The sequence below is a fragment of the Dendropsophus ebraccatus genome, chromosome 3 (assembly GCF_027789765.1).
Source record: "Dendropsophus ebraccatus isolate aDenEbr1 chromosome 3, aDenEbr1.pat, whole genome shotgun sequence".
Taxonomy (NCBI): domain Eukaryota; kingdom Metazoa; phylum Chordata; class Amphibia; order Anura; family Hylidae; genus Dendropsophus; species Dendropsophus ebraccatus.
This window is the reverse complement of record NC_091456.1, coordinates 161957136-161979104: the sequence shown is the minus strand read 5'-3', so window position 1 is coordinate 161979104 and position 21969 is coordinate 161957136. Positions and strand designations below refer to the sequence as shown.

Genomic DNA, 21969 nt, shown 5'->3' with positions numbered 1-21969 from the left:
TGGCTTCTCTCTTTCTCATAAATGTTTCATACAGGACAGATATCAGTCCTGAAGTTAAATTTGCTTACATGCATTTTCCTATGGTCCAGTGAAGAAGTTCTTCCATCAGGGACTGGGAGGAGGCGTCATGTTTCTTCACCAGCGTTCATCATTCACTTCTGTGCTCATAGCGTGGACAGGGGGATCGGCAGCAGCTCGGTTTGCCAGGATGTCACTGAGCACGGATCATAAGAAAAGGAAAAGATCTGGCAATGTTTTTTATACTGCAGGGATTTTCATCTGGAATTGTGACCATATATCCTCAAGGATGGGGAACCTTTGGCCCTCCAGCTGTTGCAAAACTACAATTCCTATCATGCCTGGACAGCCAAAGCCGAAGGCTTTGGCTGTCCAGGCATGATGGGTATTGTGGTTTTGCAACAGCTGGAGGGCCAAAGGTTCCCCATCCTTGGTGTAGATCCATGAAAGACATGATGCCCTGAGATACAGGCGAGCACCAGTACATAATGAATTATAATGGGAAGGGTTAATATAGAGATAGATGGATGGTCAGAGGTTCCAAGTTTGGTGGCATAGCTTACTTCTAGCTTATAAGTCCCTTACCACTGCAGTAAGTCCTAATGTTGTGGTGGTGGCACAACACTGGAGCGGTTAGGGTGCCCTATGGGTGTCAGGGGGAGTCCAAAGTTGCCCAACCACCCTCATGTGTGCCACTTGAAATAACATACCCTATATAGAGGTGTGCGGCCATCATTGGTACCGATTGAAGTCCCAAGAAAATGGAACCATAGCTTTAAAGCCTCTTAGACTGACTGCTAAAGAAACACATTGGGCCGTGGTATCTTATCTGGAGAGCTTCTGTCTGAAGTGAAAATAAGGGAAGTAAAAACATATTCATGCAATGTTTGAAGACGGAAAGTCCATCGGTATATCAAGATAGAAAGTCCGGCACTCACCATAAGTAGAGACTACGATGATTTATTGCAGAATAGAAGACTCACAGGGAGGGAGACATTGTAGGTGAACACACAAGTTCTAGGACAGCTGTTTCGGGTTTTCCCTTCCTCTGACAGGAAGACTCCTGGCAGAGGAAGGGTAAACCCGAAACAGCTGTCCTAGGACTTATGTGTTCATCTGCAATCTCTCCCTCCCTGTGAGCGCTCTACTCTGCAATAAATCACCGTAGTCTCTACTTAGGGTGAGTGCCGGACTTTCTTTCTTCATATATCGCATGCTCTGTTTCCATCTGAGCACCACAGTGACATACCGTATATTGATCCTGGGCATATACAAAGGACTAGATACATTGTGTGTTACCAGTGCGGGTCTTCTGTCTCTAGATATAATAAAAAAAAACATATTCAGTTTGTTTGTTTTAACTTAATTTTTCTTACAATTTTTTTTTCACATGGATTTTTATTATGTAAAACAGAAATATTGAGACGTAATGGAACATGTTTTAGCATCGGCATTACCATAAGTGAGGGGCAATAAATGTAATAATGGGGCAATATGAAGTCTTTATGTTGCAATACTTTGAACTATTTACATATATTCCTATGGTGTGATGGTCGTGAAGAGTAAATGAACTGTAAAACTACAGTGTTTTTTTTTATTTTTTAACTAAAAATCAAACAAAGGTTAGTCTATTAAACGAATATCCCAATAATCAGTAAAACAATTAAATAACAGGAATTAACACAGTAGTATACAGCTATATTGCTGGTCAGTGAATATACTGTCTATTCAGACACCTTCAGGACCCCCCTTCCCCGCCCCTCCGCTCTTCTAGGAAGATTTTCGAGGTTTCTATGGGAAGTTTTGCCCATTCATCTGAAGAGCATTGTGGGGTCAGACACTTGGGTGAGAGGCTATGGATCACAGTTTTTTTTATACTAGTTCATCCCAATGGAGTTGGATGGGGTTGAGGTTGGGTGTGATCCATCACTCCATAGAGCCCACTTCTCGCACACCAGGGCCCAGTGGTAGCAGCTTTACATCACTCCATCTATCTCTTGGCATTGTGCTCAGGGATGTAAGGCTTGCATGCAGCTGCTCAGCCATGGAAACCCATTTCATAAAGGTGAGGTGAAGTTTTTGTGCTGATTGTAATGCAAGATGGGGTTTGGTCAGCAGAGTGATGGTGACTTTTAGGAACTGTGCACCACAGCACTCATAACTTTATATGGTCTCCTCCACCTAATGACTGAGCTCCTGTGGTTCCTTTACCCTTCATCTTCTTAATAATACTGCTCACAGCTAAAGGTGGGAGATCTAGGAGGGAAGAGATTTCAGGACTTCTTGGAGTGATGGCTCCTGTTACAGTACACACTGGAAATCATTGCGCTCTATAGAACGGCCCATTCTTTCACTAATGTTTGTGAAGGCAGACTGCATTGTGGGAGATGGATAGTATATACCTGGGGGCACTAGATACAGGGGGGCACAATCCTTATCTCTGTATAGTGTGGATAGGGGTGTGAGTGGGATCTCTGACCATGTGCCTAGGCTTCTGCTGGGGATCATGATGATGATGGTAGATGTGTTTGGGTGGGTGAGGATGATGAGGGTGATGATAATGATGATGAGGATGATGATAATGATGATGAGGATGATGATGGGTTTGGGTGGGTGAGGATAATGTGTTTAGATGGATGAGGATGAGAGTGATGATGATGTGTTTAGGCGAATGAGGGTGATGATGATGATGTGTTTGGGTGAGTGGGGTTGATGAGGGTGATAAGGGTGATGATGATGTGTTTAGGCAAATGAGGGTGATGATGATGTGTTTGGGTGGATGAGGATGATGAGGGTGATGATGATAATGTGTTTGGGTGAGTGGGAATGGATTACACAGTGTTGCTGTTATTTCCTCCTAAAGTTCAGCCGCATCATGTCTCCTCACACATCTATTTTTGGTGAGCAGCACAACAAAGCCTCCTCCCCGGTCCTTACTCACCTCTCCCCCGCCCCCCTCCTCCCTCCCCGGTCCTTACTCACCTCTCCCCCGCCCCCATCCTCCCTCCCCGGTCCTTACTCACCTCTCCCCCGACCCCCTCCTCCCTCCCCGGGTCCTTACTCACCTCTCCCCCGCCCCCCTCCTCCCTCCCGGTCCTCACTCACCTCTCCACCGTCCCCCTCCTCCCTCCCCGGGTCCTCACTCACCTCTCCCCCGCCCCCCTCCTCCCTCCCCGGTCCTTACTCACCTCTCCCCCGCTCCCTCCTCCCTCCCCGGTCCTTACTCACCTCTCCCCCGCCCCCCTCCTCCCTCCCGGTCCTCACTCACCTCTCCCCCGCCCCCCTCCTCTCTCCCCGGGTCCTCACTCACCTCTCCCCCGCCCCCCTCCTCCCTTCCCGGGTCCTCACTCACCTCTCCCCCGCCCCCCTCCTCCCTCCCCGGGTCCTCACTCACCTCTCCCCCGCCCCCCTCCTCCCTCCCCCAGCCTCTCTGCCTCTCCCTTCGCCCCTTATTTAGAAACCGCTTCCGGCTGCGCTGAGCACTTTGACGTCATCCCCCACACGGGAGTGACGTCAATGCGGAGGGGAGAACGGGATGACGTTGCTTATTTAAATGTCTCCAGAGCAGAGGGATGGAGAGAAGGTCTGAGCAGACTGACGGCACCGGCCCGGCCCGCATCCCAGCCTCAGAGCCTCGGTAACCGGGATCATCAGGCGGTCAGTGCTGCCATCATTGGCTTCTGTGTACGCTGCACCCGGTACAATGCTCTGTGCTCACTGGGTGCTCATCGTCTGTACATTGCTGTGCACATACCCAGGCAGTGCCGACACAGCTGCAGGGGATGTGCACACAGGGCACACATCCTGCACAACCATAACACACAGGGCACACTCACAACCTGCACACAGGGCACACATCCTGCACAACCATAACACACAGGGCACACTCACAACCTGCACACAGGGCACACATCCTGCACAACCATAACACACAGGGCATACTCACATCCTGCACAACCATAACACACAGGGCACACTCACAACCTGCACACAGGGCACACATCCTGCACAACCATAACACACAGGGCACACTCACAACCTGCACACAGGGCACACATCCTGCACAACCATAACACACAGGGCACACATCCTGCACAACCATAACACACAGGGCACACATCCTGCACAACCATAACACACAGGGCACACTCACAACCTGCACACAGGGCACACATCCTGCACAACCATAACACACAGGGCACACATCCTGCACAACCATAACACACAGGGCACACTCACATCCTGCACACTCATAACACACAGGGCACACTCACATCCTGCACAACCATAACACACAGGGCATACTCACATCCTGCACAACCATAACACACAGGGCACACTCACAACCTGCACACAGGGCACACATCCTGCACAACCATAACACACAGGGCACACATCCTGCACAACCATAACACACAGGGCACACATCCTGCACAACCATAACACACAGGGCACACTCACAACCTGCACACAGGGCACACATCCTGCACAACCATAACACACAGGGCACACATCCTGCACAACCATAACACACAGGGCACACTCACAACCTGCACACAGGGCACACATCCTGCACAACCATAACACACAGGGCACACTCACAACCTGCACACAGGGCACACATCCTGCACAACCATAACACACAGGGCACACATCCTGCACAACCATAACACACAGGGCACACTCACATCCTGCACACAGGGCACACTCACATCCTGCACACAGGGCACACTCACAACCTGCACAACCATAACACACAGGGCACACTCACATCCTGCACAACCATAACACACAGGGCACACTCACATCCTGCACACAGGGCACACTCACAACCTGCACAACCATAACACACAGGGCACACTCACATCCTGCACAACCATAACACACAGGGCACACACACATCCTGCACACAGGGCACACTCACAACCTGCACAACCATAACACACAGGGCACACTCACATCCTGCACAACCATAACACACAGGGCACACTCACAACCTGCACAACCATAACACACAGGGCACACTCACATCCTGCACAACCATAACACACAGGGCACACTCACATCCTGCACACAGGGCACACATCCTGCACAACCATAACACACAGGGCATACTCACATCCTGCACAACCATAACACACAGGGCACACTCACAACCTGCACACAGGGCACACATCCTGCACAACCATAACACACAGGGCACACTCACAACCTGCACACAGGGCACACATCCTGCACAACCATAACACACAGGGCACACATCCTGCACAACCATAACACACAGGGCACACATCCTGCACAACCATAACACACAGGGCACACTCACAACCTGCACACAGGGCACACATCCTGCACAACCATAACACACAGGGCACACATCCTGCACAACCATAACACACAGGGCACACTCACATCCTGCACACTCATAACACACAGGGCACACTCACATCCTGCACAACCATAACACACAGGGCATACTCACATCCTGCACAACCATAACACACAGGGCACACTCACAACCTGCACACAGGGCACACATCCTGCACAACCATAACACACAGGGCACACATCCTGCACAACCATAACACACAGGGCACACATCCTGCACAACCATAACACACAGGGCACACTCACAACCTGCACACAGGGCACACATCCTGCACAACCATAACACACAGGGCACACATCCTGCACAACCATAACACACAGGGCACACTCACAACCTGCACACAGGGCACACATCCTGCACAACCATAACACACAGGGCACACTCACAACCTGCACACAGGGCACACATCCTGCACAACCATAACACACAGGGCACACATCCTGCACAACCATAACACACAGGGCACACTCACATCCTGCACACAGGGCACACTCACATCCTGCACACAGGGCACACTCACAACCTGCACAACCATAACACACAGGGCACACTCACATCCTGCACAACCATAACACACAGGGCACACTCACATCCTGCACACAGGGCACACTCACAACCTGCACAACCATAACACACAGGGCACACTCACATCCTGCACAACCATAACACACAGGGCACACACACATCCTGCACACAGGGCACACTCACAACCTGCACAACCATAACACACAGGGCACACTCACATCCTGCACAACCATAACACACAGGGCACACTCACAACCTGCACAACCATAACACACAGGGCACACTCACATCCTGCACAACCATAACACACAGGGCACACTCACATCCTGCACACAGGGCACACTCACAACCTGCACAACCATAACACACAGGGCACACTCACATCCTGCACAACCATAACACACAGGGCACACTCACATCCTGCACACAGGGCACACTCACAACCTGCACAACCATAACACACAGGGCACACTCACATCCTGCACAACCATAACACACAGGGCACACTCACATCCTGCACAACAATTACACACAGGGCACACTCACATCCTGCACAACCATAACACACAGGACACACTCACATCCTGCACAACCATAACACACAGGGCACACTCACATCCTGCACAACAATTACACACAGGGCACACTCACATCCTGCACAACCATAACACACAGGACACACTCACATCCTGCACAACCATTACACACTCACATCCTGCACAACCATTACACACTCACATCCTGCACAACCATAACACACAAGGCACACTCACATCCTGCACAACCATTACACACTCAAATCCTGCACAACCATTACACACAGGGCACACTCACATCCTGCCCAACCATTACACACAGGGCACACTCACATCCTGCACAACCATTACACACAGGGCACACTCACATCCTGCACACTCATAACACACAGGGCACACTCACATCCTGCACAACCATAACACACAGGGCATACTCACATCCTGCACAACCATGACACACATCCTGCACAACCATGACACACATGACACACTCACATCCTGCACGACCATTACACACATGACACACTCACATCCTGCACACCATTACACACATGACACACTCACATCCTGCACACCCATTACACACAGGAAACATTCACATCCTGCACAACCATTACACACATGACACACTCACATCCTGCACACCATTACACACATGACACACTCACATCCTGCACAACCATTACACATGACACACTCACATCCTGCACAACCATTACACATGACACACTCACATCCTACACAACCATTGCACACAGGACACACTCACATCCTGCACAACCATAATACACAGGGCACACTCACATCCTGCACAACCATTACACACATGCATTCACCTACAGTCATTGTAATCTTCCACCCATGATGCACACTCACTATGCAACCTCTCAGCCTGCACTAGCATCACACATAGGATTGCACACTCCATCAGTCATTGAATGCAGCCTCCTCCTCCTCCTGTACTGACACAGAACTAGTGCATGTGCTATAACGCTATTGTGACAGATGGGGGAGTGTGCACAGCCTCCTATGCACATCCAGCAGCTCTTCTATCTGGGGCCTTCACTTGCATTAGGAGGTGAGTGGCTGCCAGTTTCCTTCTGTTCCTCCAGGCATAGTTGCATAGGTCTGTAGCCATGTTACATAACATGAGGCTTTTCTTGCTGCTGATCTGTAGATCGGGGGGGCATATGCCACAGAAGTCAGGCAATGGGGGTATATAGAGCCAGGTGGCAGCATGCAGACTGTAAATTGCTTATCCTTGTTGTGTTGGTGTAGTCTGGGTGCTATAATGCTATGGCAGCGACCTGTGCATGTAACCCAGCTGGCATGGGATCCAATGCAAGGGCACGGGAAGGTGGCAGCCGGGCTGGGTGGCCACTTGGCCGCGGATTAGAGGCGGCAGGCCGAGCTGCTGAGGGCGGCGCTGTCCTTGCCATCCGGGGTTATTACGGCTGCTGTCTCCGCCCCCCGTCCCCGTTACCCTCCTGTCCCTGTGTATTACAGAGACATGCTCGGTGCCAGCAGCTGAAGGATGGCTGCCTGCTGTGCCCTGCTGCCGCTGCTGCCGCTGCTGATGGCTGCCCACGAGCTGCTCCCTCTGCTGCCAGCGAGCGCCCACTGCTGCTGTCCATGGTGCTGAAGGCGCCGCCTGTGTGAGCCCGGCTCTGGAGGAGAAGCTGCAGCCCCCTGCAATGTCACATTCTGTCATCCCCGACCCTCCAGCTCTGCTGCTGCTGCTCGGCTAGGATCCAGCACCAGGTACATCCCCTGCACTGTATATCACCATCTATTTCATGCATGAACCCCATCATGTAATGCACTAGTGAGATGAGATAGTCTGCAGCACTGTCATAGACCCAGCACCCTATGTATATACCCCAGTATAGGCTCCTATATCTCCTGCTCTCTCCTCATCCCCATCCTACAGGAATATTCATTAGTGGAATAAGAGCTGCAGAATATAATCCATATTAAACTAGTTTTACTTCATGTTGCATAATATAATTTTCATGAATATACAGCAGTATCCTAGCCGTCCTGCTGCAGTATGCCGGTGCTCTCCGAGGAGCAGTCTCCTAAGGATATGGACTTATCCAGGACCCACATCTAATGTGTTCAATGTAAAGTTACATTCTCTAAGCTTCATGAATAATAGGTCAGGTATATACCCAGAGCAGCCGACTCTCATGTTACCATCTGTCCCATGTGTAATGTATCCACTATGCTACTATCTATCTATCTGTGACTATCCATCTATCTGTGACTATCTATTATCTATCTGTTACTATCTATCTGTCTGTGACTATCTGTGATTATCCAGCTATCTGTGTCTATCTATCTATTTATCAATCTGTGACTATCTATTATCTATCTGTTACTATCTGTCTGTGACTATCAATCAATCTGTGACTATCTATCTATATGTGACTATCTATCTATCTGTCTGTGACTAACTATCTATCTATCTATCTATCTATCTATCTATCTATCTATCTATATGTGACTATCTATCTATCTATCTATCTATCTATGACTATCTATCTATCTTTTTATCTCTGTTGTTTTTCTACCTATCTACTACTATGTCTATGTATATTTCTATCTGTCTGTCTATCTCATATGTGTCTATGTATATATCTTTTTGCCTACTATCTAGTTATCTAGATTAGCTATCTAATCTATTTATAGCATCGATCAATAGATCATATTATAAGTCTACTGTCTATTTATCTATCTATTTATCTTATCTTTGTACCTTTTTATTTATCTAAATATCTTCACTATCTGTATATATATAGCTTTCATGTTCCATCTTTCTGATTTTTTTATCAGTCTACTTTCTATCTATCTATCTATTTATCTATCTCCTATGTATGTATGTCTCTATCTATCTATCTATCTATCTATCTATCTCCTATGTATCTATCTATCTTTCTATCTATCTATCTATCTATCTCCTATGGATCTATCTATCTTTCTATCTATCTATCTATCTATCTATCTATCTATCTATCTATCTGCTATGTATCTATCTCCTATCTATCTATCTATCTATCTATCTATCTATCTATCTATCTTCTATCTATCTATCTGCTATGTATCTATCTATCAATCTATCAATCTATCTATCTATCTATCTATCTATCTATCTATCAATCTATCTATCTATCTCCTATCTATCTATCTATCTATCTATCTATCTATCAATCTATCTATCTATCTGCTATGTATCTATCTCCTATCTATCTATCTATCTATCTATCTATCTATCTATCTATCTGCTATCTATCTATCTTCTATCTATCTATCTATCTATCTATCTATCTATCTATCTATCTATCTATCTATCTATCTCCTATCTATCTATCTATCTATCTGCTATGTATCTATCTTCTATCTATCTATCATCTATCTATCTATCTATCTCCTATCTATCTATCTATCTATCTATCTATCTATCTCCTATCTATCTATCTATCTATCTATCTATCTATCTATCTATCTATCTATCTGCTATGTATCTATCTTCTATCTATCTATCATCTATCTATCTATCTATCTATCTATCTATCTATCTATCTATCTATCTCCTATCTATCTATCTATCTATCTATCTATCTGCTATGTATCTATCTTCTATCTATCTATCTATCTATCTATCATCTATCTATCTATCTCGTATGTATGTATGTATCTATCTATCTATCTATCTCCTATCTAGCAAGCTAGCTATCATCCATACATCCAGATCTATCTATCTATCTATCTATCTATCTATCTATCTCCTATGTATGTATGTATGTATGTATGTATCTATCTATCTATCTATCTATCTATCTATCTATCTATCTATCTATCTATCTATCTATCTATCTATCTATCTCCTATCTAGCAAGCTAGCTATCATCCATACATCCAGATCTATCTATCTATCTATCTATCTATCTATCTATCTATCTCCTATGTATGTATGTATGTATGTATGTATGTATCTATCTATCTATCTATCTATCTATCTATCTATCTATCTCCTATCTAGCAAGCTAGCTATCATCCATGCATCCAGTTCTATCTATCTATCTATCTATCTATCTATCTATCTATCTATCTATCTATCTATCTATCTATCTCCTATGTATGTATGTATGTATGTATGTATCTATCTATCTCCTATCTAGCTAGCTAGCTATCATCCATACATCCAGTTCTCATCCTGCTTTGCCTCCTGATACTTTCTCCTTGTGCTCCATAGTACTGGATCCCTCCTGCAGAGAAGTCCCAGGAGGAAGAGGAGGCTTGGTTCTAGCACAGGAAGGAGACCTGGGCGGTCTGCAGTTATTGGTCACACTGGTGCATACTGTATATATGTCTGTGTGTGTGGGAAGAGGAGCGTGGGAAGCGGATCTTTGTCAAGAAGGACATGATTGGAATAAGCATTGGGCTGGCTTCCTAGTGTTGCCTGAAACTACGAGACTCTGGGAGAAGAAGGCACATGAATGCGCGCCTATTTTGGTGGATATACTTTTTTTAATATACAGTTGTTATTTTTTACTACAGTAAGTTCTACATGAAAAGAAAAAACTGCTCGCTCCTTTCATTTGTTTTCATTTTGGAATTATCCTTGGATTTAAAAGCCAGACAATTCACGTATCTGGGTTACTCTGAGGAGTGACGCACGGTGGAGGAGTTTGACCGTCTATGAGACAAAATCTGATTCAAGAAAACACAGAGCAGTGCCGATGGTAGAAGAAGAAAAAGTGTGAAAGTTCTGGACATCACTTCAGTGCAAAATCTTATCTGGGCAAAATGGGGTAAGTGTGCATTCACCCGTCACATCTATGGCATGACCTTAACATGGAGTCCGTCCGTCTAGACATCTATATGATTCATAGCCAAGACTACTTTGTCAGACTCTGTTTTCTTCATGCATAATGTGTACAACCTAAATGCCCCATAAATCAGCCCATAGGATACTAAAGTGACACTAAGGCATAGTTAATGGTAGTAAAGTGACATCATACGTTAGATTTATTGTCTGCCGCAAATACATAAAACTCTTAAGGGAGATTGATGGGACTGTCTGTTTTAATAAAATGTATTAAAGCAACTGGACACTACACCAGATCGGCGCTCCGTATACCGTCACCTTATTAAAGGCATGGTTCACCATTTTATTTTTTTTTTTCAAATCAACTAGTGCCAGAAAGTTTCAGAGATTTGTAATTTACTTCTTTTAAAAAAATCTCCAGTCTTACAGTACTTATCAGCTGCTGTATGCCCTGCAGGAAGTGGTGTAATCTTTCCAGTCTGACACAGTCAGGAACTGTCCAGACCAGTACCAAATCCCCATAGAGAACCTCTCCTGCTCCCCAGACTGGAAAGATCACCACTTCCTGCAGGGCATACAGCAGCTGTTAAGTACTGGATAAGTTGAGATTTTTTTTAAATAGAAGTAAAAGACAAATATCTGCCACTGGCTGCCACCAGTTGATTAGAAAGAAACAAAATTGGGGTGAACTACCCCTTTAACCAGTCGAGTTATATACAACTATTAAAAGGCCTCCCATCAGTATGATGTTTAATGATAGCTGCGGGAGTCCTAGTCAGATTTGCGCAAAAATCAAATATTTTGTTGGAAAATATAAAGTCAGTATATTTAAGGGGTCAGCTCCTCGAAAATGAATAGGTAAAGAGTTAAATACGTGATAGGATGACTGCTGGGAAGTTGAGGCTCACTGCAGCCTCCAGCCTGGGATTGTTAATGGACAAGTGACCTAAGGTCGTGATAGAAAACCATATAAAAGTAAAGTATACAAAAAAAGACTGCCTATATCCGGCATGTCTATGTAGGTAAATAATTCTGAGGGGTCTCAAAACTGGAGCGACAGGAAAGAAAGAAGGATAGATACTTCTTGGACTCAGATGGTCGGCTGCTCACAGAAAATATTAAGATCAATATTCAATAAATAATGTTCTGTGTTGTTGGCGTAAATGATCTGAAATGTTGTTCTTGTTGGGATGTCTCTGAAATGTTAGGAAAGCCTAAAATAAACTTCTCTGGAGCAGAAAAGGGACCTAGAGTAGGCTCAGTAGGCAGGTGTCTATGGCCCCATGTAAAGGTGGGGGGAATAAATCATAGAAAGATGACCTTTCAATTTTCTGTGCTTAATTTCATAGTATTACTCGTTGAGTGCTGTATCTAAGTTGCGGTGACAGTGACAACTATTTAGCACTACCCTGTAATGAAGAGAGATATGAGTTGTAGGAGCTGTTACACTCAGATGCAGGTTAGGTTGTCAGCTGGACCCAAACGTGTAGAGGGGATAAGGCTGAGGGAGATGCTGGTGAATAGAGGGCCAGGGTGCAATTTGAGTAGAGACTTAGGGCCCTATTACACGGGACGATTATCTTGCGAAAAATCATTATATTGTTCGAATTTAAATGTTTATCGTTCTGTGTAATTGCAGGCAACGATTGAAAAATTGTTTGTGTGGCGATCGTTGATTTAGATCTGAACCTAAAATTATCGTTATTCATTCGCTAATCCTTCACTAATCGTTCGCTGTAATTCCACATTGTCCATTGCTTTGCTGGGATCAGAAGGAGTAAACGATCGCAGTAACGATCACAATAACGGTCATAGTAACTAACGACCATCGTTCTGTGTAATATGGAGAAGGATTTTAGGTTAACGATAAACAATCTCGTTTGCAATTGTTTATCGTTATGCTGCGTTTACACGTAACGATTATCGTGCGAATTTGCGCGATAACGGTCGAATTGGAACGATAATCGTACGTGTAAACGCAGCGAACGATCGAACGACGCACGATAAATCGTACATCGTGATCTTTCATCAGGTCAGCAAATCGTCGTTCATCGTACACAAAAAATTCGCAAATCGTTCCATGTGAACAGTCGTTCACCGATTTAACTAATGTGTGAGATAGGCTTAAACGATCGCAAAACGATCGCAGTGCAAATTTTCGTACGATATATCGTACCTTCTAAACGCTGATCGTTATAAAAAAAAAATCGTAAATCCGACATTGCTAATCGTACGATCGGGCCAATAATCGTTACGTGTAAACGCAGCATTAGTCGTTAATTGTTCAAAATCGTTCTGTGTAATAGGTCCCTTACAACTGTCTGATCAGCAGATCCTGATAGCACCATCTGAATGGATTCAAAGTTGAGTCTGTGCACTGCCGCTCCTTCCAAACTCTACGGGATTGCTGAAGATAGCTGATTGCCATGGCTGCCCCGTAGAGTGTAAAAGGAGGGGCAATATTCATACTCCTCCCATTCAAACAGGGGTACTAAGGACCCCCACTCTCCTTATTGCCTCCCCAGCCAGACACATATCTCTTGTCCTGTGCATAGATGATTAGTGGTCATTTGGGATAACTAATATGGGGTACGCTAATGCTGTGTTTACACGTAACGATTATCGTGCGAATTTGCGCGATAACGGTCGAATTCGAACGATAATCGTACGTGTAAACGCAGCGAACGATCGAACGACGCACGATAAATCGTACATTTTGATCTTTCATCAGGTCATCAAATCGTTGTTCATCGTACGCAAAAAATTCGCAAATCGTTCCGTGTGAACAGTCGTTTGCCGATTTAACCAATGTGTGAGATAGGCTTAAACGATCGCAGTGCGAATATTCGTATATCGTACCATCTAAACGCTGATCGTTATAAAAAAAAAATCGTAAATCCGACATCGCTAATCGTACGATCGGGCCAATAATCGTTACGTGTAAACGCAGCATAAGACCTTTCATTTCATTACTATTTCTAAATCAGAGTTGCAGCACTCCAAAGGTGTTTCATGATATCCTTCTGAGCAAGGACAGGACGGACTCGCTTAGGGTTGCATTCGCTTGTCTGTAAATGAACACTGATCTTGGTGGTTAGGCTCGATCAGTCATGCCTTCTGCTATTGCACATGCGGCCAATAATTTTTTAGCAGGTCAGCCAATGAATAAGCATCTACTTGTTCCTCAACTGGTCATTAGCCCTATTATACAAGGTGATATTGGCCTAATAATATTCCTGTCTAATACTAAGGTAAGGCACCCAGGGATCAGCAGGATAGCTGTGAAAATGAAAAGGAAAGGACTCTCCACACCAACCTGTCTGTATGTCCCATAAGGGGATATGGACACCATAGCGGGGTTCCACAACTCTGTGTAGCTGGCTGTGACATCCCCCAGCAATAACAGCTGTTCACTGGTGGTTAAAGGAGTCAGACCCACAGCCATCTGTAGGTACGCTGGTTTCATTTTAAAAGTCATGGACTTTATGAGACACGTTCTTTAAAGAGGTGTTCCAGAATGAACATTCATGTTATGTCCACAGGATATGCCATAGATAGATAGATAGATGCCGTTCCTAGCTCTGTCTCAAGATCAAGGCCCACCATCCAGAGGCGGCCAGGGTGCATCTACACTGTTTTTACAACTCTATGGGAGTTAAGTAAATCATGTAAAACAGTCCATTTACAGCCACATTTGGTGGTCACAGACAGGCTGGAGGGGGTTGGCTTGCCCTTGATCTCAAGATAGGCCCAAGGACCTATAACTATCAGACTATGAAGATGTCATAAAGGATTAAATAGGAATACTCCAAGGTTGTTCTGCTATTTGTAGTCCCCTACAAGACAAATATAGACTTAGGCATATAAGCAGTGGGCAGTAGGATCCAGTAAAGACTCTTTCATCAGATACACTACGCACAGATAATAGTCATTTTTGAGCTACTGAACAATTCACTGTTTCATGATATCAGTCCCATATTGTTTGACAGCTACCTGATGTCGGTCCTGGGTAGGAAGCTATCTGGTCTGTGTTTAGATGATAAATAAAAGCACATGCATAGAATATGATTGTGTAGCTTTCAGAGACAGTTATGTTATTGTAACAGGGTGAGATTGTGTACGCCTGGGAGTAGAGTCCTCTATGGAAGTCACAGGGTGAGATTGTGTACGCCTGGCGGAAGAGTCCTCTATGGAAGGTACTGGGTGAGATTGTGTACGCCTGGGAGTAGAGTCCTCTATGGAAGGTACTGGGTGAGATTGTGTACGCCTGGCGGAAGAGTCCTCTATGGAGGGTACTGGGTGAGATTGTGTACGCCTGGCGGAAGAGTCCTCTATGGAAGGTACTGGGTGAGATTGTGTACGCCTGGGAGTAGAGTCCTCTATGGAAGGTACTGGGTGAGATTGTGTACGCCTGGCGGAAGAGTCCTCTATGGAAGGTACTGGGTGAGATTGTGTACGCCTGGCGGAAGAGTCCTCTGTGGAAGTCACAGGGTGAGATTGTGTACGCCTGGTGAAAGAGTCCTCTATGGAAGGTACTGGGTGAGATTGTGTACGCCTGGTGAAAGAGTCCTCTATGGAAGGTACTGGGTGAGATTGTGTACGCCTGGCGGAAGAGTCCTCTGTGGAAGTCACAGGGTGAGATTGTGTACGCCTGGGAGTAGAGTCCTCTATGCAAGTCACAGGGTGAGATTGTGTACGCCTGGTGAAAGAGTCCTCTATGGAAGGTACTGGGTGAGATTGTGTACGCCTGGCGGAAGAGTCCTCTGTGGAAGTCACAGGGTGAGATTGTGTACGCCTGGTGAAAGAGTCCTCTATGGAAGGTACTGGGTGAGATTGTGTACGCCTGGTGAAAGAGTCCTCTATGGAAGGTACTGGGTGAGATTGTGTACGCCTGGCGGAAGAGTCCTCTGTGGAAGTCACAGGGTGAGATTGTGTACGCCTGGGAGTAGAGTCCTCTATGGAAGTCACAGGGTGAGATTGTGTACGCCTGGTGAAAGAGTCCTCTATGGAAGGTACTGGGTGAGATTGTGTACGCCTGGTGAAAGAGTCCTCTATGGAAGGTACTGGGTGAGATTGTGTACGCCTGGCGGAAGAGTCCTCTGTGGAAGTCACAGGGTGAGATTGTGTACGCCTGGTGAAAGAGTCCTCTATGGAAGGTACTGGGTGAGATTGTGTACGCCTGGTGAAAGAGTCCTCTATGGAAGGTACTGGGTGAGATTGTGTACGCCTGGCGGAAGAGTCCTCTGTGGAAGTCACAGGGTGAGATTGTGTACGCCTGGGAGTAGAGTCCTCTATGCAAGTCACAGGGTGAGATTGTGTACGCCTGGTGAAAGAGTCCTCTATGGAAGGTACTGGGTGAGATTGTGTACGCCTGGTGAGAGTCCTCTATGGAAGGTACTGGGTGAGATTGTGTACGCCTGGGAGTAGAGTCCTCTATGGAAGTCACAGGGTGAGATTGTGTACTCCTGGCGGAAGAGTCCTCTGTGGAAGTCACAGGGTGAGATTGTGTACGCCTGGCGGAAGAGTCCTCTGTGGAAGTCACAGGGTGAGATTGTGTACGCCTGGGAGTAGAGTCCTCTATGGAAGTCACAGGGTGAGATTGTGTACGCCTGGTGAAAGAGTCCTCTGTGGAAGGTACTGGGTGAGATTGTGTACGCCTGGCGGAAGAGTCCTCTGTGGAAGTCACAGGGTGAGATTGTGTACGCCTGGGAGTAGAGTCCTCTATGCAAGTCACAGGGTGAGATTGTGTACGCCTGGTGAAAGAGTCCTCTATGGAAGGTACTGGGTGAGATTGTGTACGCCTGGTGAAAGAGTCCTCTATGGAAGGTACTGGGTGAGATTGTGTACGCCTGGCGGAAGAGTCCTCTGTGGAAGGTACTGGGTGAGATTGTGTACGCCTGGCGGAAGAGTCCTCTGTGGAAGTCACAGGGTGAAATTGTGTACGCCTGGGAGTAGAGTCCTCTATGCAAGTCACAGGGTGAGATTGTGTACGCCTGGTGAAAGAGTCCTCTATGGAAGGTACTGGGTGAGATTGTGTACGCCTGGTGAGAGTCCTCTATGGAAGGTACTGGGTGAGATTGTGTACGCCTGGGAGTAGAGTCCTCTATGGAAGTCACAGGGTGAGATTGTGTACTCCTGGCGGAAGAGTCCTCTGTGGAAGTCACAGGGTGAGATTGTGTACGCCTGGCGGAAGAGTCCTCTGTGGAAGTCACAGGGTGAGATTGTGTACGCCTGGGAGTAGAGTCCTCTATGGAAGTCACAGGGTGAGATTGTGTACGCCTGGTGGAAGAATCCTCTGTGGAAGTCACAGGGTGAGATTGTGTACGCCTGGCGGAAGAGTCCTCTGTGGAAAACACTGGGTGAGATTGTGTACGCCTGGCGGAAGAGTCCTCTGTGGAAAACAATGGGTGAGATTGTGTACACCTGGCAGGAGAGTCCTCTATAGAAGGGCCTAGGAGAGATTGTGTATGCCTAGCGGAAGAGTCCTCTATGGAAGTCACAGGGTGAGATTGTGTACGCCTGGGAGTAGAGTCCTCTATGGAAGGTACTGGGTGAGATTGTGCACGCCTGGAAGAAGAGTCCTCTATGGAAGTCACAGGGTGAGATTGTGTACGGCAGGGTGCTGTGCCAGTGTGTTGGGTGAATCTTACCAATCTAATATGGATGACCAATCATGAGGATAGGCTATTGATTATTAGTCTTCATAACCCCTCTATTGTTCCCAATAGTTTGGCCAATCTATTGTCCTTATGAAGTAGATGCCACTTACCTCGTACCAGGGGGGAAAATTCCTTAATGACTCCAAATTGACAGTCAAAATAAGTCAATAGCCTATATCCAGAAATCAAGTACTTATAACTTATGTTATATTTTCAATAAATAACCAGGCCCCCCTTACATTAGTTTAGTGATTCAGCCATCATTGATATTTGTGCATTGTGATCGGTTACTTTCGTTCTTAGTGCTGTTTTCCTGCAATTCTCTCTTATTATTATTAAGTTGTCCAAAAAATAAGACAGCGTCTTATATTAATTTTCGCTCCCAAGATGTGCTAGGTGTTATTTTCAGGGGATGTCTTATTTTTTCATGAAGAATTCACATGTCACATGCAAAGCAGGGACAGGGCGTATGGTGTGGTGGCTTCCGGCCAGGGGGAGCTCACCACAGTACACTTGTACTGCACAGCAGGGACAGTGTACGGTATGGCGGCAGTCGATGGGATAACCGCAGACTGTGTGCAGCTCTACATCTGGCAGTAGGGGACAACGGGGATGGCAGCAGGCGACTTGCCTGTTAATGCCTTGCCTGCACATTTACAAACGACTGCCGCGGAAGGGAATATTGGGGTTGGTGGCAGGTGATGGTCTTCATGTTCTGCATGCTGCTGTGCAATGGACGGTGAAGGTACAGGACAAAGGGGGCGGGCTAAAAAGAATCCCAGCTACATGCCCTGGTGCTTTGTTTGGCGGGCATGCTTCCAGACAAAAACTTTGCTAGGTCTTACTTTCGGGGGAGGCCTTATATTTAGCAATTCAGCAAAATCTCTACCAGATCTTATTTTCAGGGGATGTCCTATTTTCAGGGAAATAAGGTATGTAACAAGGCAGTTCAGTGCACTGGTACAGACCTTGGTGAGAATTTGTGATTTTACTTGGATATAGCTTGTGACTTGTGGTTCTCATACACCTAACAGAGCCTTAATAGTTTGGCAAAGAAGCTTTGGAGAAGATAGCAGTATCTATATGCACTAATGGCTAATAAAGGCCTAGTAGTAGTAGTAGTAGCAGTAGAAGTAGTAGTATTACTAAAGCTAATATATATATTTATATATCCTTTGCACTGCCACATGTATATGTGTAGTGTTTGTGCTTAGAGGACATGTATAGAGTTGAACGAACTTCGAGCATGTTCAGATTATTTTAAACCCAAGTGTGCGGTATTTAATTAGTGGGGGCTGCTGAAGTTGGATGCAGCTCTAGGGGGTCCTGGAAAACATGAATAAGGCTCAACTCTAAATATGTAAAAAAAAAACAACAATGGGTCCTGTATGGGCTAAGTCAGATGGTGATGGGTCTTTTAATAAAACAACTCGTTTCAGGAGCCTGATGAAAAGCATGGCATAGCTCCTAAAATGCATTGTGTCATTTAAGGTGAAAAATCAGCAAGATAGACGATTCTAACCTGTTAATAGCCCCCTATAGCATCAGGGAGGAAGAAGGTATGTGTCTTACCTTCCTCCTCTGTGCTGATCTCATGCTGTTAGTCGGGGTAAACTCCGCTCTGGAGCACCACCGCATCACCTGGCCCACCCCTTGTAATGATAATCAATGGAGGGACAAGCCGGATGACACAACATTGCTCCTAATGGTGCTCTGGAGCTAACTAATAGCAGCGCCAAGGAGGAAGGCAAGACACATACCTTCCTCCTCAGTGCCATAGGTGGCTATCAGCAAGCTAGATTCATGCAACCTGCTGATAGTTCCCCTTTAAAGGATCCATCATAATCTGAAGATTTCTCTAGCAATACCTTCTTTTAATCTTAGGAGTTATTTGCCGATTCAAATCAACTACAACTTCGACTCCTGGTCCATTAGTATTTTCTAGAGATGAGCGAATACGATTCGATTGAGTAGGTATTCGATCGAATATTGCGGTATTTGAAAGATTCGAATTCAATCGAGTAGTGAGGTGAATACGCGGGAAACATTCGAAAGCCCTCCCATTGCAGTTTTTTTAATCCAATGACCATGCAGGGAGGCCGTACACAGCGCGAAAACAGCGTATACCCTCATTGCATAGCAAAACCACATGACCTCGAATCTTAAATACTTGGCTCCCGCCTCTCGACCGCAGATGAGCTTTTAACCTAGCCAGGTAAAGATCTTGCAGCAGGGAGAGATAGGTTTTAGTAGCGTTTTGGTTAGGCATGATTACTACTGAACCCAAAAGTTCTTTTCAGGGCTAAGATCAAGCGAAAAAGTCATCTCTGAATCCAAAGCACTTCTCAGTGCTAAGAAATAGATGATATAACAGCAGCAGCATCAGGTGTATTCATTCCAGTACCCTGTGTGTACAAGTGACTTATAGTGTCCCTGTTTAACACCACTAAGGGCACGTTATACATATTGTTCCAGTAGCCCACAAAGGGCACCTGATATATACTGTTTCAGTAGCCCAGTAAAAGGCACTTGATACATATTGTTCCAGTAGCCCAGAAAAAGGCACGTCATACATACTGTTTCAGTAACGTTTGTACAGCATTATGCGTGATACGCGCGAATAACATGACGCTCTGCGGACGCACATTAGAATCATGTATGTAACACTGCGCAAGAAATACGAACGAAATGTGTGAACATTGCCATAAATGTTCGTAAAGCATTCGCAAATATTTTTCCTTCGCAACTGCAGAGACTGGCATTATACTGCGATTTTGGGGTGTTAAGTGCACCCAGGCATGCTCCCCCTAATGTCCCAGTGTCATTCCGGCGGTGTTTGCATCATTTAGGGAGGTTTCATGGGGGACTTGGTGACCTCCAAGTGGTCGAATTTTGCTGCAAATTTTTTTCCCATAGACTGTAATGGGATCAAATACTTGTTTGAATAGTCGAATATCGGTGCCTATTTGATTCGAATTCTGGAAAGTCAAATATTTCACTACTCGCTCATCTCTAGTATTTTCCCTTTGCATTCGCACTTCTGTTGCAAAGGAACCCGTGAAAATCCATTCTCCTGTGGTCGGCTCACAAATCTACAATCGAAGTGCACCATCATTTGGTGAATCAAAGGGGGAGATTTATCAAACATGCTAAACAGCCATATATCTGATGGGGTCAGCTGGCTACCGTGTAGAATATTAGTATTATACATACTACGGGAGAATTATCAAACATGGTGTAAAGTGAAACTGGCTCAGTTGCCCCTAGCAACCAATCAGATTCCAAAGAGTCTGTGGGTAATGAAAGGTGGAATCTGATTGGTTGCTAGGGGCAACTGAGCCAGTTTCACTTTACACCATGTTTGATAAATCTCCCCCTAAGTGTCTATCTGAAGGACGTCGGGGCTGTCGAATGCAATAAAACTAAAGAAGCGCCTATCGGCTGTCTCTTCTGCAGCATCCCTGCCATCCCCTTTCCCACTTTTGTGAATAATGGAAAGTTACAGCTTTAAACCAGAGTGTGCCCACCACCCGCTTATACAGTTTTTGTCATTTTTCTCTTTCTTTGCGGCTGCTAGTGAGATTGTGCAGCATTGTGAATGACGCTTTAGGAAGACGGTTCTGAAAACAAAAGCTGCCCATTGCCGTGCCACATGCTTAAATTACATTCGGTGGGGCACCTTTCCATCTGCCCGCACATACCTTTATGCCTCCCGCTATCAAAGTGGTGTCCTGGTGCTTAAATCTGTTACTGTTTGTCTGGTAGGAGATGATTACCTCTGAATGACTATACAGATTACCATAACTACTTAAACTCATTTACGGCTCTGGAAAATGTCTGCATATGAATGCATTGGCATTATAGCTCGTGCATGGGTTACATTTTGCTTTTATTGTCGCAGCTATTATCGGGCTGCTTTTTAGAACAAGGTTACTTTTGATTTTTTTCTTAGTCACCTATTGATTTCTCCTATTTATCAAAAAACAAAAACTGCGCAGTCGTCCACAAGTC

At 45.6% G+C, this 21969-nt stretch overlaps 1 protein-coding gene across 3 annotated transcripts in view; it reads left to right on the top strand.

The window, feature by feature from the left end:
* Window positions 1–3537: 3537 nt before the first annotated feature.
* HOMER1 (homer scaffold protein 1) overlaps window positions 3538–21969 on the top strand; it is a 94196-nt gene continuing 75764 nt past the window's right edge. Inside the window, exons 1-3 of one of the 3 annotated variants that reach the window (XM_069964712.1) lie at window positions 3538–3655; window positions 7975–8229; window positions 10724–11282. In XM_069964712.1, coding sequence (XP_069820813.1) covers window positions 11278–11282 — 5 coding nt within the window. In that variant the 5' untranslated portion in view covers window positions 3538–3655; window positions 7975–8229; window positions 10724–11277. Of the gene's footprint in view, window positions 3676–7974; window positions 8230–10723; window positions 11283–21969 lie in introns of all 3 variants that reach the window. The other 2 variants (XM_069964711.1, XM_069964713.1) reach the window with 2 other exon arrangements.